This window comes from Dipodomys ordii, unplaced genomic scaffold, assembly GCF_000151885.1.
Source record: "Dipodomys ordii isolate 6190 unplaced genomic scaffold, Dord_2.0 Scaffold202, whole genome shotgun sequence".
Classification (NCBI taxonomy): Eukaryota; Metazoa; Chordata; class Mammalia; order Rodentia; family Heteromyidae; genus Dipodomys; species Dipodomys ordii.
This window is the reverse complement of record NW_012267418.1, coordinates 606,476-631,722: the sequence shown is the minus strand read 5'-3', so window position 1 is coordinate 631,722 and position 25,247 is coordinate 606,476. Positions and strand designations below refer to the sequence as shown.

The 25,247-nt window shown below is 50.1% G+C and overlaps 3 protein-coding genes across 4 annotated transcripts in view; all 3 read right to left on the bottom strand.

Moving 5' to 3' along the window:
• Positions 1 to 540: 540 nt before the first annotated feature.
• On the bottom strand, positions 541 to 11,591 carry Tap2 (transporter 2, ATP-binding cassette, sub-family B (MDR/TAP)). 2 transcript variants are annotated; one of them, XM_013034986.1, is made up of 12 exons: positions 11,488 to 11,591; positions 10,644 to 11,151; positions 10,444 to 10,558; positions 6,531 to 6,661; positions 6,071 to 6,276; positions 4,681 to 4,878; positions 4,439 to 4,567; positions 3,168 to 3,356; positions 2,611 to 2,784; positions 2,257 to 2,416; positions 1,707 to 1,843; positions 541 to 862 (listed from the first exon to the last, which is right to left on the bottom strand). In XM_013034986.1, exons 2-12 carry the CDS (start codon positions 11,134 to 11,136, stop codon positions 683 to 685), a joined length of 2,112 nt encoding a protein of 703 aa, XP_012890440.1. In that variant the 5' UTR covers positions 11,137 to 11,151; positions 11,488 to 11,591; the 3' UTR covers positions 541 to 682. The 2 variants fall into 2 exon arrangements, with proteins under 2 accessions (XP_012890440.1, XP_012890442.1); XM_013034988.1 differs by lacking the exon at positions 11,488 to 11,591 and adding an exon at positions 11,287 to 11,348.
• A 1,956-nt stretch (positions 11,592 to 13,547) lies between these two features.
• Positions 13,548 to 17,302, bottom strand: Psmb8 (proteasome (prosome, macropain) subunit, beta type, 8). The gene is made up of 6 exons (XM_013034990.1): positions 17,111 to 17,302; positions 15,975 to 16,122; positions 15,475 to 15,586; positions 14,966 to 15,095; positions 14,430 to 14,634; positions 13,548 to 13,880 (listed from the first exon to the last, which is right to left on the bottom strand). The coding sequence occupies exons 1-6, from the start codon at positions 17,234 to 17,236 to the stop codon at positions 13,783 to 13,785; spliced, it is 819 nt and encodes a 272-aa protein (XP_012890444.1). The 5' UTR covers positions 17,237 to 17,302; the 3' UTR covers positions 13,548 to 13,782.
• Positions 17,303 to 18,660: 1,358 nt separating this feature from the next.
• Tap1 (transporter 1, ATP-binding cassette, sub-family B (MDR/TAP)) overlaps positions 18,661 to 25,247 on the bottom strand; it is an 8,438-nt gene continuing 1,851 nt past the window's right edge. The window contains exons 4-11 of the mRNA XM_013034989.1: positions 24,437 to 24,642; positions 23,843 to 24,040; positions 22,482 to 22,610; positions 22,152 to 22,340; positions 21,059 to 21,232; positions 20,680 to 20,842; positions 20,249 to 20,385; positions 18,661 to 19,154 (exon numbers count right to left, since the gene is read on the bottom strand). Coding sequence (XP_012890443.1) covers positions 18,948 to 19,154; positions 20,249 to 20,385; positions 20,680 to 20,842; positions 21,059 to 21,232; positions 22,152 to 22,340; positions 22,482 to 22,610; positions 23,843 to 24,040; positions 24,437 to 24,642 — 1,403 coding nt within the window. The 3' untranslated portion in view covers positions 18,661 to 18,947. The remainder of the gene's footprint in view (positions 19,155 to 20,248; positions 20,386 to 20,679; positions 20,843 to 21,058; positions 21,233 to 22,151; positions 22,341 to 22,481; positions 22,611 to 23,842; positions 24,041 to 24,436; positions 24,643 to 25,247) is intronic.

Sequence of the window (25,247 nt, the reverse complement as noted above, 5' to 3'; positions counted from 1 at the left end):
GCCATCCATGTTAGTGGGAGGGCTAAAAACAAACACCAACACAAGGGTCCACTCAGAGAGAAGGGGGGGGAGACAGAACCGGAGCCCCCCCGGGGGTGGGCACTGCATGCGTCCCCTCTGCCCTTCCCCTCTGGACAGGTGGCTTTGGTGGGGCAGGAGCCCACGCTGTTCTTGGGTTCTGTGAGGGACAACATCGCCTATGGGCTGGCGAGCTGTGAGGACGAGCAGGTGCTGGGTAATGGAGGCCTCAGTGAACAGATGCATAACTGAGAGGGAATTTGCAAGACAACGACAAGGCTCAGCGTGGTAACTAAATAGGTAGCTAGGTTTACTTTTTCTTCATTTTGTTTTTTTTATACTTTCCAAACATCTGTATGAATGAGTCCTTCTAAACAGTCATACATTATATGGAAAGGATTATCATGAAGAAAAAGCAATTTAAATGCATTTATTATGCTACAGTAGATCACTCAGCATCGGGCAAATCTCGGTACAGCCAGACCCCACCCCATCCCCCACTCGCTCCCCCACCAACCCACCCAAAGGACCCACGATCCAGATCTCCACCGTGCCTCCAGCTCCAGGGACCACTCCTCAGGGACGCAGGGCAGTTCACAGAAGCCGTGCTGGATGGGGGTCTGGGTCCAAGTGATGGGCCTGGGACAGCCCTGCTGTGCAGGCCTCAGTCCTGCTGCTGCTGCTGTGCCAGGCGGGCATAGGGGTCCTGGCCCTCCCTGAGCTGGGAAGGCTGCAGCAGCCGCCCCTGCCGCAGCACCAGAACCTGGTCCTTCTCCTGAATTGTGTTCAGGCTGTGCGTGATCACCAGCACTGTCCTGTTCCCACTGGATTTCCAGGCCTGCAGCTGAGGAAGAAATAAGAAAGGAATGGACACCATGTCCCCAGCCAGACACCATCTCCTGTGACTCAGGGTAAAGACACCTTTTTCTGTGTCTGTGCCAGTGCTGGGGCTTGAACTCAAGCTTTCTGGAACTTAAGTGTTCTTGCTCAGATGAGCTATCCCTCCATTTCCGGGGATCTTTTGCTTTGTTTGGTGGTGGAGATAAGAATCTCAAGGACTCGCTGGATGCTGGTGCCTCACACCTGTAATCCTAGCTACTCAGGAGGCTGAGATCTGAGGATCAAGGTTCAAAGTCAGCCCAAGCAGGAAAGTCCGAGAGACTCTTATCTCCAGTAAACTACTAGAAAACCAGAAGTGGCGCTATGGCTCAAGCGGTAAAGCGCTCACCTTAAGCTGAAGAGCACAAGGACAGTGCCCAAGCCCAGAGTTCAAGCCCCATGACCAACAAAAAAAAAGAAAAAGAAAAAAAGAAAAGAATCTTGAGGACTTTCCTGCCCAAGTCAGCTCTCTATGAGGGCTCTCAGATCTCAGCCTCCTGAGTAGCTGGGATTACAGGCATGAGACACAGGCACCTAACTTGAAACACGAGGAGACTGCAAGGTAGGCTGGGGTTTGCCCAGCCCTCCTCTCTTGGCTGCACTGCTGTCACTGGTGGACAGAAAGCCAGTGATGGAGGAACCGAGGATGGACCACACCACCACATTCTCCTCCAAGCCCAACCCTACAAAGGCACAGGTGTTTCTCCACCAATGAGCCATTCCTCCTCCTCGCCCAATCCCACTGGCTGAGCTGTCCAATGGGAGCCGGACATCCCCCTGCCCCCTGCCCTTCCCACCCCGGTACTCACAGCCTGCTCACACTGGGCGTCTAGGGCACTGGTGGCCTCGTCCAGGATCAGGACCCGTGGGTCCCGCACCAGGGCCCGGGCTACGGCTAGACGTTGTTTCTGTCCCACGGCCAACTGGCTGCCTTTCTCCCCTACATCTGAGGAAATCAGAGATGTTCCCCTCCTCAGACACAAGGAACCAGGACAACACTCTGTGCCCCTCCCCCACCCTGGCTACTTCCACTAGGACCGGCAGGAGGTAGTGGGATCTGGGGGGAGGGAAGGTCACAATGAGGGGGGGACCTTGGGACTTCTCAGGTGGAGGAGACACTTCTGCATTGCTCCCTGGGAACAGTCACACACACACACACACACACACACACACACACACACAGATGGAGGGAGGAGCTGAAGAATGAGTACATGACGGGGGTGGGGGGTAGACATTGGGAAGCAGAAGGAGGAGCAGGAAAGAGTTTCTTTCATGGACCCAATCTTCACCCCAGGAATAGGTTTTACTTCTCTGCTGACTGAAAGAGCAGATTCACGATCCAATCTGTAAGACACACACCTGTGTGGATCCCATGCTTCATTTCCTTTATGAAATCGTCCGCGTTGGCCACGCGAGCGGCCTCCAGCACCTGCTCGTCCTCACAGCTCGCCAGCCCATAGGTGATGTTGTCCCTCACAGAACCCGAGAACAGCGTGGGCTCCTGCCCCACCGAAGCCACCTGTCCAGAGGGGGAGGACAGAGGGGACGCATGCAGTGCCCACCCCAGGGGGCTCCGGTTCCATCTCCCTCTCACTCTCCCTCAGAGTGGACCCTTGTGTTAGTGTTTGTTTTTAGCCCTCCCACTAACATGGATGGCATCCTCTCTAGGTGATGACACCCGCTGTCCTCGCCCTCCCCTTGCTCCCCACCTACCTGCCTGTGCAGGTAGCGGTGCTCATACTCGGAGATGGGCTCTCCATCCAGCAGCACCTGCCCCCGGGTGGGCTGGTACAGGTTCTGCAGCAGGGCAGCCACGGTGCTCTTCCCAGACCCATTGGGTCCCACCAGTGCTGTCACCTCCCCAGGACGCAGGGTGAATGTCAGGCCCTGGAAGGCCAGGGAAGCTGTCAGGGACCTCCTGCTCCTCCCCCTGATGCCCCTCCCCCCAGTGCCCCTCTTCCCTCAATGCCCCTCCCTGAGGGTCCTTCCCCTTGTCTTCTTTCCCGGCACTGTACCTGAGCTTCATTTGCTCAAGGCTAGCGCTCTACCACATGAGCCACAGCACCACTTCTGGCTTTTTCTGCATACATGGTACTGAAGAATCGAACCCAGGGCTTCATGCATGCTAGGCAAGCACTCTACCACTGAGCCACCTTCCCCGTCCCTCCTTGTCTTCTTGAAGAAGCAAGATCAGGTTAGTCTCCGGGCTGTGGTGATTAATCTAATCATGAACAGCAACAAAGGGTGGAGGGTCCCCCCTTCTCAGGCACCTGGAGCACAGGCTGATCTGGGCGACTGGGATAGGCAAAGGAGACATCTCGGAACTCCACCTGGCCCCGCAGTGCGGCTGGGGCCAGAGTCCCCTCTGGGGGCAGATTGGGCTTTCTGTCCAGGTATCCAAAAACTTTCTCGGCAGCTCCCACGTTGCTCAGCATATCCCCATACATGTATATCAGCGCCTACAAAACAGGAATGGATGGTCAGCTGATCACAGCCCCTCCAGAACCTGCACCCCAACCCTCCGCACACAGCCAAGCCGTCCTCCTCCTGACACCCCCCCACCCCCATTCTTCCTTGCCTTCCAACGTGCAGTTTGGAGGGGATTTTTTTTTTGTAATTGTTGGAGACAGGGTCTCATTAGGTAGCCTAGACTGATCTCAAAGTCACCATCTTCCTCTGCTTTCAAGGTGCTGGGCTTACAGGTGTGTACTACTATATCTGGCTTAGCTGGGGTGGAATTTAGAAGTGGCACCAGTACTTCTATGTTCCATTTTCAGTGGAAGGAATCTGAAGTCTCTACCCAGAACACAGGGCATTACTTCTATTTCCAGACCGAGTCCTTCCTGTCTGATACTCCCTGTGTACACAGAACACCTTAAAAGCAGGTGGTGTGCCTAACACACTTGTGTAGCCAACAGGGTACGTAGTGCCATTCTCCACACTTCAATCCATGCGTACTCATCACCTGCTTTACAGTGACCACCCCAGATCTCAGCTTCCTGAGTAGCTAGGATTACAGGCATGGGCCACCAGTGCCCAGCTGCTATATGGTATCTGAAAGTTACTTCATAATAATATTGGGGGGGGGTGTTGATGGGGAAGTGGATGGGGACACAAATAAAACACAATGGTCTGTGAGTGATCACAGTTAAAGCAGGTAATGGATTTATAGAGATTCATTGTAATTTTTAGCATTATATGTTTTTATAACAAAATTTGTTCTTTTTTTTGGTCGTGGGGCTTGAACTCTGGGCCTGAGCATTGTCCCTGCACTCTTCAGCTCAAGGATAGCACTCTACCACTTGAGCCACAACACTACTTCTGGTTTTTATTGGAGATAAGAGTCTCACGGACTTTCCTGCCTGGACTGGCTTTGAACCGCGATCCACAGATCTCAGCCTCCTGAGTAGCTAGGATGACAGGCGTGAGCCTGTAATCTTAAGAAAAAAAAATTGCTTCAACTAAATAAATACTAAATCCTTAAGGCCAGTCAGGAAAACAGCAGGTATAAGGAGCGAGCACTTGCAGGCCCCATACTCACATGTACAAAGTGCCCCACATCTTCCTGGTAAAGCAGAAAGGAGAGCAGGCTGCCCTGGGTGATCTCGCCAGCCAGGATCTGCTGCACCCCGCAGCTCATCACCAGCACCTTCACACCCAAGCCCAGCACCTGACATGGGGAGAAGAAAGAAGCAAGCTGAGAATGAGTCTCTGCAAAGAACACAAGCCCTGCCTTAAGCTCCGCCCTCGGCCTTCCGGTCTCTGGGCTCTCTCCACTCTCACCCTCCGGATGAGCAGGTACAAGGCTCGCTCCAGGTCCCTTCTCCACCACAGCTGCCGGCATCGCTCCAAGGCCTCCTTATAGCGACACACTTCATCCTCCTCTGCTCCGAAACTGCGCACCGTCTGCACACCGCCAACTGCCTCCCGCACCACCTGCCCAGCCTTCGCTGCCTCGTCCTGGATCTTCACAAGCAAAGCCTGAGAAAGCAGGGAAGCAGACATTTCCAGGTTGGAATGGACATTGGACATGAATGTATTACTTGGCCTTAGAAAGAAAGGACATCTTGGGGCTGGGAAGGTAGAGCGCTTGCCTTGCATGCCTGAGGCCCTGGGTTTGATTCCTCAGCACCACATAAACAAAGAAAAAAGCCGGAAGTGGTGCTGTGGCTCAAATGGTAGAGCACTAGCCTTGAGCTGAAGAGCTGAGGGACAATGCCCAGGCCTAGAGTTCAGGCCTCACGACCGGACCCAAAAAAAAAAAAAGAAAAGAAAGAAAGAAAGGACATCTTGACATGTTGTAACATGCATGGATGGACCTTGAATTATGCTAAGTGAAATATGCCAGTCACAAACGGACAATGACTGCATAGTTTCACTTATAGGCAAGGCTTAGAGTCTCATAAAATCAGAAAGTTGGTCGCCAGGACTGGAGTGGGAAGGAGTGGAAGGTGACAGCTGAAGGGGTTCAGGGCTGCACTTTTGGAAGATGGAAGACATTCTGGACACAGACGGTGGCAATGGATGCACAGCAATGCGAATGTTCTTAAAGGCACTAACTGTAATCAACCCTCTTCCCCCCACTCCAGCCAGCTTCTGCTGATTTTAAATAAAGGGAAATACTCTGCCTCAAACCCTCCACGATGTCCTTTATGTACAGGCTCCTTTGAGAAGCTGGTGAAAATGTATTGTCTACCCCAGAAAAATACCCCATTCCCCATCATACCACACACACACACACAGAACTCACATATATGTATATATTTTTGTTTACAGTCCCAGGGCTCACAGACCTTCTGAAATATCCATCCATGGCTGACCAAGTAAGCCAAACAACAGTGTAAAAGTGCAATATACTGTAGGCTGGGAACGTGGCTTAGTGGTAGAGTGCTTGCCTAGTAAGCATGAAGCCCTGGGTTCGATTCCTCAGTACCACATGCACAGAAAAAGCAGGAAGTGGTGTTGTGGCTCAAGTGGTAGAATACTAGCCTAGAGCAAAAGAAGCTTAGAGACAGTGCCCAGGCCCTGAGTTCAAGCCTCAGGACTGGCAAAAGAAAAGAAAAGTGCAATATACTCTAAAGGCTGCAAAGAGCACATCCTATCGTGATGAGGGTGGACCCGTCCTCCCCTCTACATTTTATTTTCCTCTCAGGTCCCCAACAGCCCTGGGTACCTGGTGGCGGACATTGTACACCTTCTCCGCTGCTATTGTAAGAGGCATGTCGAGCAGTGAGAGGAGGGTGAGGCGGGCTGACACGCTGAGCATGAAGCCGTACAGCCCCACCACCTTCACCAGGTTCCGCAGAAATACGTTGGCATTCAGAGGAAGCCATCTGCTCATCAAGGCAGTGTCTGAGCTCAGTCTTGAGTTCAGTTCCCCTGTGGAGGGCAAAGTCAATGAGAAAACCATGCACATTGCAGCGCCCACAGAAACTCCCTCCTTTCCATCCACTGGGCTGGGCCTGCCTCTCTGCACCCTTCCTCATTTGCAGGGACATGCGGAGGCTGGGCCTTTACACTGTCCTGAAAGACAATTCCAGGTTGTAGCAGATAGATAAAGACAGCAGGGTAAGTGAATGACAAGGAATGACCAGCAGAATCCCAGATCTGTCCTCCAGGTCTCTAAGACCCACCTGTCTTTGTCTCCTGGAAGAACTCGAGGTCCTGATGCAGCAGGGAGGAAAAAAGCTGCTCCTGGATCCTGAGGTTGATTCTGGACATGGTGAAGAGAAAGGAGCCACCTCGGCAGCCAGCAGACAGGGAGCTGTGGGAAGGGAGGAATTGAGAAGAGCATGGAGGGGGGAAGGCAGAGGAGGAGGAGGAGGTGGGTGGGTGAAGCAGAGGGGAAAATCCACAATGAAAAGATATTCAAAGTTGGAGGGAACAGAGAAAACAGAGAAAGAAGACACAAGCTCAGAAATAAACAAGAAGTGGGTAAAAAGGAATTGCTCCGTGCTTGCTTCTGCCCCGGCCTTCCCACCTGCTTCCCCTTCTGAGCTCTGTTTTGGCTTCTTTCCTTCCCATGGATGTGGCCCTTCCCCACGCTCACCGGCGTTTCATTATGAGAACTGTCACACCAAACACTCTACCTTCTCCTTCTCTACAGCCCTAAAGGCAGTGACACTGTCTTTTACCACAGAAAAATTCAACTTAGACCAACCAAATTTTTACAGTAAAACTTAATGGAAATATTTAAACACACACACACACACACACACACACACACACACACACGGTTATTTTGCATGGCTATAATCCTAGCTACTCAGGAGGCTAAAATCTGAGGGTTATGGTTTGAAGCTAGCTCAGGTAGGAAAGTCCCTGAGACTCTTAGCTCCAATTAACTACTAGAAAACCAAGTGATAGAGCTCTAGCTTTGAGTAGAAAAGCTCAGGGACAGTGCCCAAGCCTGAGTTCAAGTCCCACAACCAATACATACACACGCACACACACACACACACACACACACACACACACACAGAGTTATTTTGCATGCCTATAATCCTAGCTACTCAGGAGGCTAAGATCTGAGGGTTATGGTTTGAAACTAGTTCAGGTAGGAAAGTCCCTGAGATTCTTATCTCTAATTAACCACTAGAACACCAAGCAATAGAGCTGTAGCTTTGAGTAGAAAAGTTCAGGGACAGTGCCCAAGCCTGAGTTCAAGTCCCACAACCAACACACACACACACACACACACACACACACACACACACACACACACACACACAAAATGGAGCTTTAATACAATTTTTATTGCCACATTGAAAAGTTGTTGGGCTGAGACATGAACTCATGGACTTGGTAACTGTAGTGAAAGTAGAGAAGCTAAATCACAGGTGCGACACTTTGAAATTAGGAACTGGCAGAGCTGCTGTTGGAGAATGAGGAAGACCTGGTGGTGGCTGGGGTACTTGATGGTGGCAAGAGGAAGAGGAATCCACTTTCATAAAGACTAAGAGGAGTGTGGAATGTCTGGAGGTGCAGGAGTATGGCTGGTGTGTGAGGTGACTGAGCTGCCCTAGAAATGGCCATAGGAAAGCTGCGTCTACCAGACTAGTGCTGGGCGTGGAAGCATGGATCTGGGAATCATTTGCTGAGATAAACTGAGTCAGCTCAACAGGAAAAGTGGTATTAAATAGCAAACCATAGAGTCCCAAGGAAAGCCCATATTTATCTGTGCGGAGGGAGAAATTCGCAGAAGGAAGCAGAGAGGACTAGTGTGTCAAAGGGGAGTTCATAAAAGCTAACAAAGGTCATAAAAGCAAAACAAGGTCATAAGAGTTTATTAGTGCCCACAGAAATGGAGGGACAGAGTGAACAAACAGCAATGGTATTCACACTAGACACTGTTGAAAATGAACAATACAACTTGTGGGCAGGGACAGAAGGGGAAAACTGGGAGAGAGTGAAGGAAGGGGTGACACTGTCCAAAAAGAAATATCATCTGCCTAATGAAACAATAACAATTTTCTTCTTTAAGGAGTTTACCCAGGCAGCCGGGCACTGGTGGTTCCCGTCTGTAATCCTAGCTACTCAGGAGGTTGAGATCTGAGGATCATGGTTCAAAGCCAGCCCAGGCAGGAAAAGTCCAGGAGACTCTTATCTCCAATGAACCACCAGAAAACTGGAAGTGGCGCTGTGGCTCAAGTGGTAGAGCACTAGCCTAGAGCTGAAGAGCTGAGGGACAGCGCCCAGGCCCCACAACTGGAAAAAAAAAAAGTTTACCCATGCCAAATGCTACTGAGAAGTCAAATAATGCAAGGCATAATTGTGACAGTTGGAGAGAAAGGGGAAAGTGGATTGATCAATTAAGTTCACATTTGAGTAATTAGTTTCAGATGATAGTAAGAATGGGATGAAGACATAATGAAGGACTGAGTTGTGTTTTCTTGAGAGTATGGTAAGTTAAATATGATCAGAAAAAATAAGTGATGAGGGCTGGGAAGGTGGCTTAGTGGTAGAGCGCTTGCCTTGAGCTGAAGAGCTGAGAGACAGCACCCAGGCCCAGAGTTCAAGCCCTACAACTGACAAAAATAAACAAATAAGTGATGAGCCTGGCACCAGTGGCTCATGCCTATAATTCTAGCTACTTAGGACACTGAGATCTGAGGATCATGGTTTGAAGCCAGCCTGAGCAGGAAAGTCTGTAAGACTCTTATCTCCACTTAACCACCAGAAAATTCGAAGTGGCGCTGTCGCTCAAAGTAGTAGAGTGCAAGCCTTGAGCGGAAAAGCTCAGGGACAGTGCCCTGCCCTGAGTTCAAGCCCCATGACTGACAAAAAAAAAGTGATGAACCAGGCATCAGTGGCTTGTGTTTATTATCCTAGTTACTCAGGAGGCTGAGATCTAAGGAGTGTGCAGTTCATAGCCAGCCCAGGGGAGTGGGGGGGGGAATAAGTCTATCAGACTCTTATGGGGGGGCAGGCAGAGGGGAGCCAGAAGTGGAACTGGCTCAAGTGGTAGAATGCTAGCTTTGAGCCACAAAACTCAAAGACAGAGTCCAGGCCCCTGAGTTCAAGCCCCAGGAGTGGCACCATAAAAGGAGAAGGAGGAGGAGGAGAGGGAGAAGGGGGAGGAGGAGGAGGAGATGAGAAGCTCAGCGGGGATTAGAGTCAGGGGGGTGGGTGAGTACCTAAGTATGCTCCCTCTGTGTACCTTGCACCTAGCCCATTTCATCCCAGGCTCAGCCCTACCAAGAAGCATTGGTTTGTTGGTTTGTCTGCTTACTTGTCCTATTTGTTTAAAAGAACAGATTCTGAAATATGTCTAGAAAGAAGCATAGTAAGGGAACGTGAAAAGATTAAAGATGCTGGAACAAAAGGGGAATTGGTCTCCAATTAGCAGCTTCAGAGATTAGAAAAATCAGTGAGGAAGGAAGGACCAAGAGGGAGCAGTGGGCCCAACTTGCCAGGAGGTCAGAAAGACACACGCAAGTGTAAGAGAGACACACGCAAATGCAAGAGAGACACACTCAAGTGTAAGAGAGACACGCAAGTGTAAGAGGAAGGAGGCAGAAAAGAGAGATGGAATTTCACCAAGGCAAAACATCAAGAGGCAACTCAAACACATCCTATTTAACACACCCACTTATCTATAATAACCATATAAACCTTTAGAGTGTTGGACAAAATTGGAAGACGAAGAAATGGATGGATGGATGGACCAAAATGGTGAGTAAATGTATTCGAGTATTAGGTTTTTGTTTTCCATTTGGTGTTTTGCACAAGACCCAACTTTAGAATGCGTGTGCCTGAAAAGACTTGGGTCTAAGCCAGGTGCCGGTGGCTCATACCTGAAATCCTAGCTACTCAGGAGGCTGAGGAGAGCGGTGCAATGCCAGGCTGGGCCGGAAAGTCTCTGAGACTCATCTCCAATGAACCACCAAAAACCGGAAGTGGTGCTGTGGCTCAAATGGTAGAGTGCTAGCCTTGAGCTAAAGAGCTGAGGGACAGTGCCCAGGCCCAGAGTTCAGACCCCACAACTGACAACAACAACAACAAAAGACTTGGGTCTAGCAAAAGGCCCAGCTGCCCTTCACCTACCTCCCAATGGAAAATAAGCACATGAAAAAGATGGCGCTGGCAAAGGTATCAGGGTCAAAATCACCTCCAAGGATGTCAATCACACGACCAGAATAGTGAGGGATTAATGTCTCCCCTGGAAGAGAAATGAAAGGTAGAGGAATGCGCTTGTACCAGGCCTCTTTCCCCACCCCCACCCCGCACCTCCTGCTCACACTCACCCAACACGGCCATAGTGAGGAAGAAGAAGGCGGCCAGGAGGTAGGGCAGGTCTGGCCTGGCGAGCCTCAGCAGCCTCCACACGAGGGCTTTGCTGTCCTCCAGGCCTGGATCCCTCTCCTGGGCTCCTTCTGGATGGCTCAGCACAGCCCACAGAGCCCAGCTGAGCCCCGCAGACCCGTAACCCAACAGCAGCCAGCTCCAAGGGGCCTCGGCCACGCGTACTGGGGGAGCATTCAAGGCCCCTCCCACCAGAGCCCGCAGAGAGAGAAACACGGGGGTCTCCAGACACAGCAGGGGCAGCAAGGTCCTCACACACCCCAGCAGCCCTGCCAGTCGGAGCAGTCCCCACAGTCCTCCGAGTCGCAGGATCCCCTCCAGCCATAGTCCTGGAAGCCCTCGGGGGAGCAGCGCCCCGACAGTGCCCTGAAGGAGCCAAAGGAAGGCCAGGTCCGCCAGCAGCAGGGAGGCCCAGGGCCTCGGGTCAGGCAGCATCGTGGAGCGGGGGATCTATGGGGAGAAGGTGAAAAATCAGATAAAAGGTGGATCCTGATCCTGATCCTCTCGATCAGCCACAGGCCGCTCAGTTTCCAGTCCCACACAGAAAGATCTCCCAGGGCAGCTGGCATCCAGCCTGTGTCTTACCTAGGATCCTGGAGATCCTGCACCCGCCCAAGAAGTAAAGAGTAACGGCATCTCGAGTCCCGCCCTCCCCGCCCACCGCCACCCACCTCCGGGCAGCCAAGGGGTCCCAGCCCCGCTCCTTCCACTTCCTGGAATCCAAAAGACACATCCCCATGCGGGGCGTGATGGGATGGGCTCCGGGTTTTTACCGCAAGAACTCACCCGCCGCGGCGGTGCAGCAGCACCGCAGGCTTTCCGATGGATGTAGGGCGCTGAGTCAGAAATGCGATCTCAATGCAGGTCCCAATGGGGTCCGCTGGGAAGCCCCGCGCCGGGCACGTCGGGGCTTTCGCTTTCGCTTCCCAGCCCAGACCTGCATTCTGCGCGGTGGCCAGCAGGGGACGCCCCAGGCCTGCAGACCGCGGATCCCTCGCCTTCCCCCGCACCATCGCAAGTCTCCCGGGTGGCGGTTACTTTGTTACATGCAAAAAACTGTTTCTAGGACTTGAGATACTTTGTAAAGCAGAACCGCTAGAGGTTCTAGCCATTCTTACAGGTTTCAAGGGATTTGCATTTCGAAATTTGGAATTTAGGGGTCTCTAATCTTTGGTCCGCATATGTCCTCCATTAAACATCTGGTGAAAATTCAGTACGTTTGTGCTTTTTCTGTTGACAGTACTGGGGCTTGAGCTCAGGGCCCGGGCGCTTTCCCCGAGGTTTTTCACTCAAGGTTGATGCTCTATCACTTGAACCCCAGCCCCACTTCTGGGGGTTTGCTGATTAATTGGAGATGAGAGTCTTAGGAATTTTCCTGCCCAGCCTGGCTTTGAACCTCCATCCTCAGATCTGAGCTGCGTGAGTAACTAGGATTACTGGCTGGCCTACTTTTTATTACTGATTAGAACAACAATCAGGTTTCTCCCCATTCTGCCTCACTCACAGCTATCCAAACAACCTGCAGATTGGTTTATTGACTCTTTTAAGTGATCTGACTCTGTGGTCAATAGCTTGCCTAGCACGTGTGAAGTCAGGGGTTTGATCCTCTGCATTGGCCAACACACAGCAGCATGTCAATATGTCTGGGCCATAGCATCACTTCCAGAAATGACCCTGAACATTAAAACTACAGAAGAAGAAAGGAGGAAAGGAGGAGAAGGAGGAGGAGAAGGAGGAGGAGGAGGAGGAGAGGGAGGGATGGAGGGAGAGGAGGAAGAGAAAGAAATATATCCCCAAAAGAGCAATCATTTGGAATTGATATGAGAGATTATTAGTGTGATTATCAATGAGTCAGTTAATGTTTAAGGTAATTAAAGGGAAGGGTGTGTGAAGTCAAGGATCACTCCCTATTCTATTTGTTCTTAAAATGATCTCTTCCTCCTGAGAGAGATCCTTCCCACTCTGCTGCTTTTACCTTTGAGAGTCTGCCTCAACTAACTCTCCTTGAGAGGGGACTCCCTTCGTACTCTTTCCTGTAGCCCTGAGTGAGCCAAGAATTTCATTGTTTTCCTGTTTCTTTTTTCTAACCTGAAACTTACTTCTTCCTCATATCCCCCCACTTCAGAGTCCTTTGTATTTCCTCTTCCTATGACTTGTCCTCTTGAAATCAGATTTGTCACACCATGAAATTGAACCCTTATGTATATCTTTATGTTCAGTAGCCAACATCTCAAAGGTGTTATTTAGAGTAAATGCTAAGAAGCTTGCATGAGCTAAGAACTTTTTTTTCCCTACTCTCCAAAGTCCAAAGCAGGTGTTTTAGGATATTCTACTCCGAGTCACCCAGACTATCTACGAGAGACCACCTGGGGATCTCCAGATTGGATATTTTTAGAAAGGACCCTATGGGCTGGAAGGTGGCTCAGTGGTAGAGTGCTTGCCTTGCATGCTTGAGACCCTGAGTTTGATTCCTCAGCACCACGTAAGCAGAAAAAGCTGGAAGTGGTGCTGTGGCTCAAGTGGTAGTGTTAGCCTCAAGCTGAAGAGCTGAGGGACAGCGCCCAGGCCCAGAGTTCAGGCCCCATGACCAAACAAGAAAAAAAGAAAAAACCCTAGGGAGGCTAAAAGAAATTCAAACCAGTGTCCCAAGAGAAAGCTGCTCAGTCTTCTTGTCGACTTAGGGAGATGAATGTGGAATGCCAGGAAGAAATATTTTAGTGAGACCCTGTTTCTTTGGGCATTTGAGTCCCTTCCCAGGAAAAGACTCTTGATTTCCTGTCCCTCCCCCACACCAAAAGAGAAAGAAAGAAAGCAAGCCCACAACCCCACCCCAGCCACAGCACACAGGTGTTTATAACCGTTTTCCTTTATTGTATTTAGGCATCCCCCACCCTGTAAGCTCTTAGCGGGCAGAAGATGCTCAATGAAATTGAGAGGACACAAATGATGAACTCAGGCCGCCCCACCAGTCACCAAGCCCGATCTCAACATGTCTGGGGTTAAGCCTCTTCTTGACCTGGGACTGGGTTGGCCCAGGTCCCTGAGTTGGCTCCATCCACTGGAGGAGGCTCCGCCCAGCCCTCACTGCCACCGCTCATTGGCCTCCAGGTACTGGTGCATCAAGTCACTGACATCTGAACTTTCCACTTTCACCCAGCCATCTTCCTTCATGTGGTACACTGTGGGGGATGAGCAAAAAACAAACAAACAAACCAAAAACAGAGTCAGCTGGGCACTGGTGGATATGTCTGTAATCCTAGCTACTCAGGAGGCTGAGATCTGAAGGTTGCAGTTCAAAGCCAGCCTGCGAAGGAAAGTCTGTGAGACTCTTATCTTCAGTTAACTACCAAAAAGCTGGAAGTGGGGGTGTGGCTCAAATCATAGAGTGCCAACCAGTTTTGAGTGAAAAAGCCACATGAGACCACAAGGTCTGAAGTTCCAGCCTCAGGACTAGTCCCCCCAAAATAAAATAAAACAGAGCATCTGGTCACCTTCTCCACCTCCATCTTATGCTAATGGTGTTACACTGATAGAAGCAACTGCACGTGCTCACATGCACACACACACACACACACACACACACACATCCCAACTCATTACTACAAGGACTTTAGATGTCCTCCTGACCCTGAAAAGTTCCTCCCTGCCACTCAGCCTCCACAGAGTCTCCTTGTCTGAATGCTCCCTCCCTTCTCCCAGGCCTGGTGGTCGGAGCTTTGGTCTCTTACTATTGACAACGCCTCCAGAATAGCTGTCTCGGTGGGTGGCATGAACAATAGCCCTTCGTCCAAGGTCATAGGCCTCTTCAGGAGTCATATCTGGCCGATAGCCACTGTCCAAGACCCCATAGGCGTAAGTGTTCCCACTACCAGTGGAAAACATACGTCCTGAGAGCCGAGTCCCATCTTCATCCACATAATAGAGTCCTGGACCCTAGAAAGGTTAGAAGACCTTAGAAGGTTAGAAGACCCTAGAAGAAAGGTTCTGAGTTGGAAAGAGACGTGTTGGTAGCATAGAGATTCGAGTGTGAGCCCTAAAACGCAGAGAGAGAAATGACCAGAGGAAAACTACACTTGAAGTCATCTACTTCAACAAGGGATGCACTTAGCACCCACATCTGGATCAAGAAGTAGCCAGTGGTTACACTGGGACAGTTCCACAGCTCTGTTATGCACCGTATCTTGTAGGGATGGAGTAGGAAGGGGAGATGGGAAGAGATCTTTCATCCACGCTTGGAGGGGCGTGCGGAGTGGGGAGAACCCACCTTCTTATCCCAGCCACAGATCATGCTGCCCATGGAGAGACCCATGCCCCGGTATTGGCACATCATATTGGAGAGCAATTTGGAAGCTGCTGACACAGAGATGCGTTCGCCATTTCGCAGGTAGTACAGCCTGGGGGAAGGGGGGGAGGAGACAGGAGGAGGGAGAAATTGGATGTTGCAGGAGACACACTGGGAAGGAATTGTTTGGGTAGGGCCTAAGAACAGGGAAAGACTTGGGGTTTCAAGTAGCTAAACCACCCAGAGAAAACCCAGTAAAGAATCCTGTCCACCAGGGCTGATAGTGCCCATGCTTTATAATGGATAAATGATTTCGCTCCTAGGCAGGAGCCAAGACTAAGATTTGGAAACAGCTTTCTGATCCTCTAAAGGCTATTCTGTTAAATGCCTTGGTAACACTAAGATATAAGGGGCAAAGGAGAGGAGCCGTGACTAGGACAATCCAAGCAACAACTCCGAGTCTGAAAAATAAGAAAAGTGACCTGGCTTACCTGCATTCCTTGGCCAACAGGCGCTCCCAGTACTGACAGTCGGCCGCACAGCCAGACATGGTGCCAAGCAAGTAAGGGTTAATCTCTATCACCTTGTTCACCCGCAAGGTGGCTGCAAGAAGAGGGGTTTTGTTGTTGTTGTTGTTGTTGTTTTTGTTGTTGTTGTGTGTACCGGGACTTGAACTCAGGCCCTGAGCCCTGCCCCTTAGCTTTTTTTTTTTAACTATACCACTTGAGTCACACCTCCACTTCTGGCTTTTAGGTAATCAATTGAAAACAAGCATCTTGTGGGCTTTCCTACCTTAGCTGTCTTTGAACTGTGATCCTCAGAACTCAGCTTCATGAGTAGGTAGGATGACAGATGTGAGCCACCAGTTCAAGAAGAAAGGGCCCCATGGTTCCCCCCATGTGCTCTTGCTTGGGCTTTGGTGTAGATGTTGGGCCTCTGCTGAGAGGAGGGCCTAGCGCCCCAGATTCTGCCTCCTGGTGCACACACTCACCAATGTAACTCCCCGCCGAGGCCCGGGAGTCCACCGCTACAATCACTCCATGCTGGAACTTGAAGGCCAGTGTGGTTGTCCCATGAGCCATTGCGATCTGAACATGGCTTTCTCCATCCCCACTCAGAGACTTCAAGAATGCGGTGGGCTAATAATGAAAGAGAAGAGAAGGAAGGGACAGTGAAGGCTCCTGGAGCAGGTGCTCCAGGAGCAGGTTTTTAAAGGGTTTTAAAGAGTATGCAGATGCCCAGATTTTCTACCCATTAACAAATGGAACAGTTAATCATCAATACTAAATTAATTAATAATTAATCATCTCCAGAAGGAAATGGTTTGGGAAAAGGAAAGGAAAAGAAAATGCACCTGCACCAACCATTTCCATTTTCCCCGCACAACAGAAATGGACGTCTTGCTGGCCTCCAGTGGCTCATACCTGTAATCCTAGTTACTCAGTAGTCTGAGAGGTGAAAATTGAGTTTTAAACTTACCCTGGGTAAGGAAAGTCTGTACGATTTTTTTAAATCTCCAATTAAGCAGCATAAAGCTGGAAGTGGAGCTGCGGCTCAAGTAGTAGAGCACCAGCCTCGAGCAAAGAAGCTAATGGATACACAGGGCCCAGGCAGCACCCAAGCCCTGAGTTCAGCCCCAGAACCAGAAGGGAAAAAAAGGAGGTGGAAGAGGAGGAAGAAGAAAGAAAGTGGAGCGGGGAGGGAGAGAAAAAGTCTTAAGGATCATTTTAAGAGTTTTTCCGACCCATGATTCCTTTTAATTCTCACAAAACATGTTTTACGAATATATCCTCCCTCATCCTGCAGAAGAGAACAAGAGAGCCAGGCAGCGACTCTTGCTCTAGGACAGGCAATTGCTGGGGCAGGTTCATAGCTCTTCCAAGACACCGTGTAGCTCCTGCGCCCCCCCCCCCGGACAGATACCCCATGGGGATAAAAGCACCCCACCTTCACCTTGGACTCTGCCCAAGTCTGCACTGCCCCTCAGCCCCCCAGCCCCACGTGGCTCCTCCCCAGGCGGTTCCCGTACCGAAGGAGAGCCCCCTCTGCCACCACGGTTCCCCACTTGGGCAGGGCAGCCTCGGGCTGCCTCCCTCCCTCTGCCCTCCGCCCGCCGGCGCCCTTCACCTGCGTTCCCCGGGGGAGGGCGAGCTCGGGAGCGCGCACTGAGAAGCTGAAGTGTCCCAGGTCCGAGCGATGCCTGCTTTCCGCCCCCTGCCCTCGGGGGGCTCCGCACACGTCCAGCAGGGCCATGACCGCTCAGCGCACACCCCCGGGGATCCGTGGGCTCTCCAAGCAGGAAGTGAAAGCGAAAGCCCGGCACCGAGGGGAGGGAACCGGGGCGTCTTCCACGTCCCCGGCCCTTTCCGAGAAGAGGCCCGGGGGCGGGGGGGGGAGGAGGGGGGGCCATCTTGGGGACAATGAGGCGGGTGCCATCCTGGGGACAATGAGGCGGGGGGGTGCCATCTTGGGGACAATGAGGCGGGGTGCCATCCTGGGGACGGTGCGTGGTGGGTAGGTGATGGATCGTCCAGGGAGCGCGCCAGCGCCTTCCAGGAAGACAAGGCGACAGTGGGGTCGCATCACCCGAACCAGAAAGGCTGCAGGAGGCAGGGCGCAGCTTCAGGCAGCCCTGCGTGCTGGGGACAGGGGCGGTGTCCCACGGGCATCGTTCCTATATAAAAATGGTCCATGGAGGCTGCGTCTTAAGGGACAGGTTTTGGGGCAACTGGAAAAGAATAAACCCCAAGTGTGGAGAAAGGAGCGAAGGACAGGACAACATCTCAGAATCTTCCCGTACGGGCCTCGGTAGGGACCTGATGGTCCCGCAGTCACCCCGACCCGCAGCCACCCGGGAGAACGTGCCCTGGCGCTGCGCCCCTCTCCACCTGGTCTCCGGCTGGGCTGAACAACCGCGCGGCTAAGTCCCGCCCCTCTTTGCAACCTGTGTTGGCCTCTTCTGCTCAGCAACTGTTGACGTCACATATCCTTGCTCCTCCCCCAATGGCAGAGATTGGCCAGATAATCCTACCTACTTCCCTAAGGTTGTGGGTTTTGTATGGTGTTTTTTTTGGGGAGGGGTGTTTTGGGGTTGGTTTGTTTTTCGCGGGGGTGGGGAGAGTTGGGGGATGGCGGGTGCCTATAGGGAGGGAGTCGTGTGAGTCCTTCAGAAAAGATCTGAGCAAGCAAGATGGAGACGTGTGCCTGGCTGTTGGCCTGTCTACCTTCCATCTTGCACTGCAAGGTCCCTGCGCAGCTGTTGGCGCCTTGAAGAGGAACATAGTCTGAGTCTTTCACCACGAAACAAAGCGAGCCCTTTGGGAGAGTCAGAGACAGGGACACCACAGAACAAAACACCATTTTTATTATAAATATCAAGAACCTACAGCCTATGTAGGGGCCATATGCCAAAGGCCTTTGGTCATACTAAAAGTAGCTGGTCTTCCCTTTCTGTGTATTCTGAACATTTCATCCAAATTTTCACCGAAGCATCTACCAGTTACATAAAGGCATTTGGAATTATGCTTGTCTTTCTTGGAAGTCTGTGGTGTCAAGACACCAGTGGGTGACTTTGGGACTGGAGATCTGAGGATCCCAATTTGATATCATTCTAGGCAAGAAAAATTCATGAAACTCTTCCAATTAACAAGCAAAAACAAAACAAAACAAAAATCAAACTGGAACTGTGACTCAAGTGATACAGCACTAACCTTGAGAGGAAAAAAAAATCAAGGCCCTGAGATCAAGCCCAAGTACCGGCAGGAAACCAGGGGGAGCAGTAGCACTTGGAGAGGAAGTAATACTAGTGGCAAACGTTAGGCACCTTCTAGGGAGTTGCATTTGGACGACGACTCCTCCCCACAGCTGCCTACCCTGCAGGTCTACTAAGACCTTCCCTCCCAAATCCATCACAGAGAGCAGAAGAAAGTGGAGGGAAAGGTAGGGTGCAGGTTCAGAAAGTCTTTCACTCTGGAGCAGCTGCAGAAGCCTCCACCATGGCCCGGTACAATCCCCTCTTCTCCATGAGCTGCTGGTGGGTGCCCTGCTCACAGATGGCACCTCCTTTCAGAAAGAGGATGTGGTCAGCCTGCTCCACCAAGCTGAGATGCTGGGTGATGAGAAGCACAGAGCGAGAGTGCCGTGTAGGGCTTGTGTACAGGAGCTGCTGGACCTGAGGAGACAGACAGAAAGACAGACAGACAGACAGACACACACACACACACACACACACACACACACACAGTTAGTGCAAATGGGATAAAATGGGTGGCGCAACTGAGATAAAAATCGTAGTCCTAGCCAGGGGCTGGTAGTTCAAGCCTATAATCCTAGCTACCCAAGAAGCTGAGATTTTAGGATTGAGGCTTAAAACTATCCTAGTCAGATAAATCTGAGAGAGACGTACTCCAATTAATCACCAAAAATGGAGGTGTGCCCAGCCTTGAGCAAAAAGCTAAGGAATAGCACTCAGGCTCTGAGTTCACATACATACACACACACACACACACACACAGTTGTTGGAGTCTATGGTGAAGCCTATAAAAGAAGTATGAAGGGTGTTGACGTCTCTCCTCTCTACCTGTGGACTGGAAATTTTTATAGTAGAACTTTAGAAAATCTAGTTTAGTGATAAAGAGCATGCACATTCAAGTCATATAGATCTGAATTGGGTCCAGGGTGTACTACTCAACACTTGTGTGACCTTGAGTGGGTGATATAATATCTCTTAGTTTCTATACAGTCATCCATACAGTAAGGATAGTGATGCTCAACCCATTAGGCCTCATGATGAATAAATTGAGTTACACACGACATGTAAAGGGCTTAGTAGCAGATCAAACACATAGTACAACCTGGTTAATATTATTAGGGTGGCATTTTCTTTATGTTTGGTCTTAAAAGATTCAGTATCTATAGATAGTTAATAGGAATTAAAAATTCTAATCATGTTGATATAATTTAATAAAGGAGATGAGAGGCAGTGAGGCCTATGCATTAAAAAGATGGCTCTCTTGCTGGGCATGGTAGCACACACCTGGAATCCTGGCTATTCAGGAAGTGGAGATTAGGAGAATCAACTTTCAAGGCCAACCCAAGCAAAATGTAAAGGAGGGCCTACATAGGAGGATCGTTTCCAAGGTCCTACCTGAAAGAAATAACTAAAGCAAAAAGCTAGGGTATGGTTCAGGAGGTGAAGCACCTTCCTAGCAAGCTCAAAGTACTGAGTGCAAGCCTCCTTACTGCTGAAAGAGATGGTTTTCTCACCCGTAACCGGCTATCAGCATCCAGAGCACTGGTGGCATCATCCAGGATGAGTACACAAGGCTTCCGGATCAGTGCTCGGGCCACGGCCACTGCCTGTCGCTGCCCTCCCGACAGCTGGCTTCCATCCTCACCTGCCTCTGCAGAGAGAAGCACCCAGGTGAGAGCCGTATAGCTACATGTGCGCACACACACTCACACTCACACACACTCACACACACACTCACACACACACACACACACACACACACACACATCAAAGTCTGATAGATGCAATGAGAGAGGGGAATTCTGGGAAGGTTGGTCCTGCTCTTCAATGTGAAGATAAAGAAGCAAGATCCTACACTTTGAAATTGGTGCAGGAAGAACTCTGGAGTAGAGTCAAGATTATTGGGTTTTCAGTAAAGATGTCCAGAGGGGAGATGGCCAAGTACCTGTGTCGTAACCCTGAGGGAGTCTACAGATGAAATGATGGGCGCCAGACTCCAGTGCAGCCGCCATGATTTCCTCCAGAGGTGGTTTCTCGATCAGGCCATAAGCAATATTCTCTCGCACACTTCTGCCAAACAGTTGTGGCTCTTGTCCCACAGCAGCTATCTGAGATGAAATATGATGGAGTGTCACAGAATGAAGGCCTCAGGAGAATGGTGCTCTCGAGATTGAAGACTGAAAACAGAGAGTATGTCTTCTCTCAACCAAACCTCCCTCTCTACCCAATGCCCTCCCCCTCCCCAATTCTCTTTCAGTGTGCTCAAGGAGAATGTTCTTCTCATTCAATGCTCCTCCCCTTCTCCATGCCGCCTTCGTGCTTACTTGTCTGTGCAGGTAGCGGTGCTCATACTCGGAGATGGGCTCTCCATCCAGCAGCACCTGCCCCCGGGTGGGCTGGTACAGGTTCTGCAGCAGGGCAGCCACGGTGCTCTTCCCAGACCCATTGGGTCCCACCAGCGCTGTCACCTCCCCAGGACGCAGGGTGAATGTCAGCCCCTGGGGAGTAGAGAATCACCCAATAAGTGGTGATTAGTCCCTTGACCTTGACAGTATCATTGTGTCATTATACTGTTTCTCTTTTTTTTTTTCCAGAGGAAAATGGAGGCAAATGGGGAAATACAGCTATTCCTACTTCTGTGCACAGATTTCTGGGATGATTCCTCCCAAGGAGGAGATGGAAAGAAGATGTAGCAAACAAAAAAGAAGAAGAAGAAGAAGATGTAGCAAAGATAAGGGCAAAATGAAGCATAACTCTACCATATACACAGGAGGCTTTCTAGCAGGAAGCGTGGGAGAGGGGTGTCACAAAAGGAGCCAAGCACCACTGGCTCCTGCCTGTCATCCTAGCTACTTAGGAGGCTGAGAACTGAGGATCAAGATTTGAAGCCAGGCAGGAAAGTCTGGGAGACTCATTTCCAATTAACCAACAAAAAGCCAGAAGTAGAATTGTGGCTCAAGTGGTAGAGTGCTAGCTTTGAGCACAAAAGCTCAGGGACAGTGTCCAGGCCCAGAATTCAAACCTGAGGACTGCCACAGGAAAGGAAGGAGGGAAGGAAGGAAAAAAGGAAGGAAGGAAGGAAAGAGGGAGAGAGGAAAGGAGGTAGGGAGGGGGAAGGAGGGAGGAAGGAAGAAAGGAAGGAAGGAAGGAAGGGAGGGAGGAAGAGACAGAGAAGGAGAAGGAAAAAGAGAAAGAAGGAAGGAAGGAAAGAAGGAAAGGAAGGAAGGAAGGATTGCGAACAGGTTTCACTATGACAATTCTTGGCTGATTGGGGTGGGGGATGACTTCTAAGACAAACCATGCTATTCATTGCATTTGAAGGGTTAGGAAGGACCAGAGTTTGGTACTAAGCAGGCTAATAACTGGAAGAAACTTTAGGGTGGAGATGGGTAGGATATTGGGGCTGGTAGGCTGTACCTGCAGTACTGGGACATCCGGACAGCTTGAATAAGCAAAGGAGACATCTTGGAACTGGACAAGGCCCTGAATGTCTAAGGGGGACAACAAACCACTGGGCAGGCAGCGAGGCGTTCGGTCCAGGTACTCAAATACTTCTTCTGAGGAGCCCACAGCCTTCTGGACCTCGGGGTAGTAGTTCAGCAGTACCTGGAAGTGTGATATAATAATGCGAGTCAGGTGGGGAGACCTAACCTGTTAGGCAGCATGTATAATTCAAGAGCGAAGGGCACAGGTGGCGAAGGAAGAGGTTAGAGACAACACTGCCGGGTGAAATTGCAAGGACCTCACCTCCACAGCTGTAGTGAACTGGATCTGGTAGAGAACAAATGTGACAAGGCTCCCACTGCTTAGAGCCCCTCTTGTCACCAGCTTCCCGCCGAGGTACAGAATGCCCACTTTCAGCAGCATCCCTGAGATCTGTAGAGAGACCACAGGTGAAAGGAATCATGGTAGAAAAGTCAGAAGGACACAAGGCAGCATGATTATCCCAGAGATTTAAACTCCCCCTGCCTTTTCTTCTTCTTGTTGGCTGTGAGGCTTGAACTCAGAGCCTGGGCTCTAGTGCTCTGCCGCTTTGAGCCACCTCTGGTTTTCTGGTGGCTAATTGGAGATAAGAGTTTCCTGGGCTTTTCTGCCCTGGCGGACTTTCAACTTTGATCCTCAGATCTCAGCCTCTTAAGAAGCTAGGATTACAGGCACGAGCCACCAGTACCCAGCTACATAGTCCCTTTCTCCATAAAATCAGTAGAAGCTCAAGTCTCAGAATGAACCAATGGACCATAGAGACCCACAAGGTGTAATTCACACGATATTGGAAGGCCACAGAATCTTATCTTCATCACCATCACCATTGTCACTCTGTGTAGGGAGCATTTTTCTCTTTACCAAAGGCTTTCACAAATAGGCTATTAGGTAATATGCATATTAATAGCCTCTGTAAGAGAAATTTTATCATTGCTTCTTTTAATGAGACAACAATCTCAGAAAAGGTATTGCTGGCTCAGTTCTTTTTTTAATAGGAATTAAAAATTCTAATCATGTTGATACTGGGCCTGGGCGCTGTCCCTCAGCTCTTCAGCTCAAGGCGAGCGCTCTACCACTTGAGCTACAGCGCCACTTCCGGTTTTCTGGTGGTTTATTGGAGATAGGAGTCTCACGGTCTCTCCTGCCCGGGCTGGCTTTGAACCACGATCCTCAGATCTCAGCCTCCTGAGTAGCTAGGATTACAGGCGTGAGCCACCAGCGCCCGGCTTTGGCTCAGTTCTTTTTGACTACATTGCAGACACCCTCCTTCCTAGCTCTATCATGTCCACCCTGTACTAGCTTGAAGCAAACACTGACAGAAATATTATGGTTCTCTGAGCTTCCCCAGAGAGACAAAGGGAGTCTCCTAGGACTGAGAGACATAGCATCTCTCTAATACATAGCTGTGGGATCACATGTACTTACAGTGAGAGGAAAAAGCTTAGCATCTCTACAAAGGGTAAGTGGGCTAGGAACACTGAGTAACTGACCGTCAGGTTGCTAGGAAGAAAACATGGAACTGACCATTCTCCAGTGGAGGAGAAATGGAACACAGAGTTGGGAAATGGAACAGAATCAAGGCATCTTAGGGACAAAGGAATAGGCATTTGTCTCTTGATACTCACACTGGTGGTCCAGACGTTGGCTACAAGGCCCAGGGCCTCCTTCTGGCTGAGTGTCTTCAGTTCTTCCAGTTTATTCCTAAACTTCTGGGCCTCTCCCTCCTCATTGGCAAAGCTCCGCACTGTAGGCATAGCTGATAGGGCCTCAATGGCTACTTGGCTTGCCTCTGCCAGAACTTTCCGCTTCTGTACTTCCACTGACTGTGGAGACAAACAAAGGATGTCACCCGGAGCTAGCAAACCACAAGAAGCACTCAAATTCAGGTTTGAAATTAAAGTCAAGAAGAGTAGGTGGACAAGAGAAAAAAAAAAGAGCTTGCTATATTACCAGTCACTAAAGAGAAGCGAGGAAGAGAAAAATGACTCCAAATTAGTTGGTGATCATATGCTTAAGGTTAGGATGTGGACTAAAGTTTGGATACAATATAGAGATCAAACGACAGGCAATCTAAGAACATTACAGGGACTAGAAGCTCCATGGTAATGGACAACCAGTGAGGGTGGAGGAAAGTCATGCTGAAAACAATCAGAGAGGAACTGAGTCTAAATCTGGGAGATGAAGATCCATTGTGGGCGGCCCAACTCCTTTGGACATACCTTGTACAGTTCTCCCATCTTCGCAGGCAGAAGGATAAGCACAGGCAGGAAGGCCAGGGTGACCATGGTGAGGGACAGTGACCCCCAGAGCATGAACCCCAAGAGACACAGCCCTCGTACCAGGTACCACATCAGGAGACTCAGTTTCTCGCTCAGAGACTCACACACGTTGGACGTATTATCTGTTACTCGAGATGTGATGGCACCTGCCAGGATTGAGAGTTGAGTGAATGAGACAGAGTCAGAGTGATAAGATGAACCAATAAAGAGACAGGGGTCAGGGCAGGGTGTCAACATGGTGTTTTAAGGGCTTGGGGGAGGTATGGAAACCTCAGTGCCAGAAAAATGGGTTTTAGAGAAGAAAAACCTAGCCCAAACCTTCATTTTTAATTATAAAGACATTGACACACATGCACATTTTCATTTCTCAGGAGGTTTTCTGTTCCTTAAGGAATTTGTATGTCCAATGCAGGTCATAAAGCTGACATTGCAGATAGGAAAAGGTCTAGGAACAGATCTGGGAGTCCATAATAAGCACTCTGATGAGCATCAAGTTGCTGGGGTCCAGCTCCAAGTTTATCTCTGGCCATATATAACTGGGCAAGTTTCAGTATCGAGGGTCTAGATCTCAGTTTCCTTCCTGTGAATGAAGAAGCTGGACTTCATAATCTCAATTGTAGAGGTTTGAAATTCTGAAGTTTTTGATCTAAGGACAAATCTACTCCCATGTGTCATTAGCACAAATAAGACTTATGGGACTTAGATTTATGGGAAATTCCCAATGAAAATTCTAGGTTTCTCTGAAAGCAAA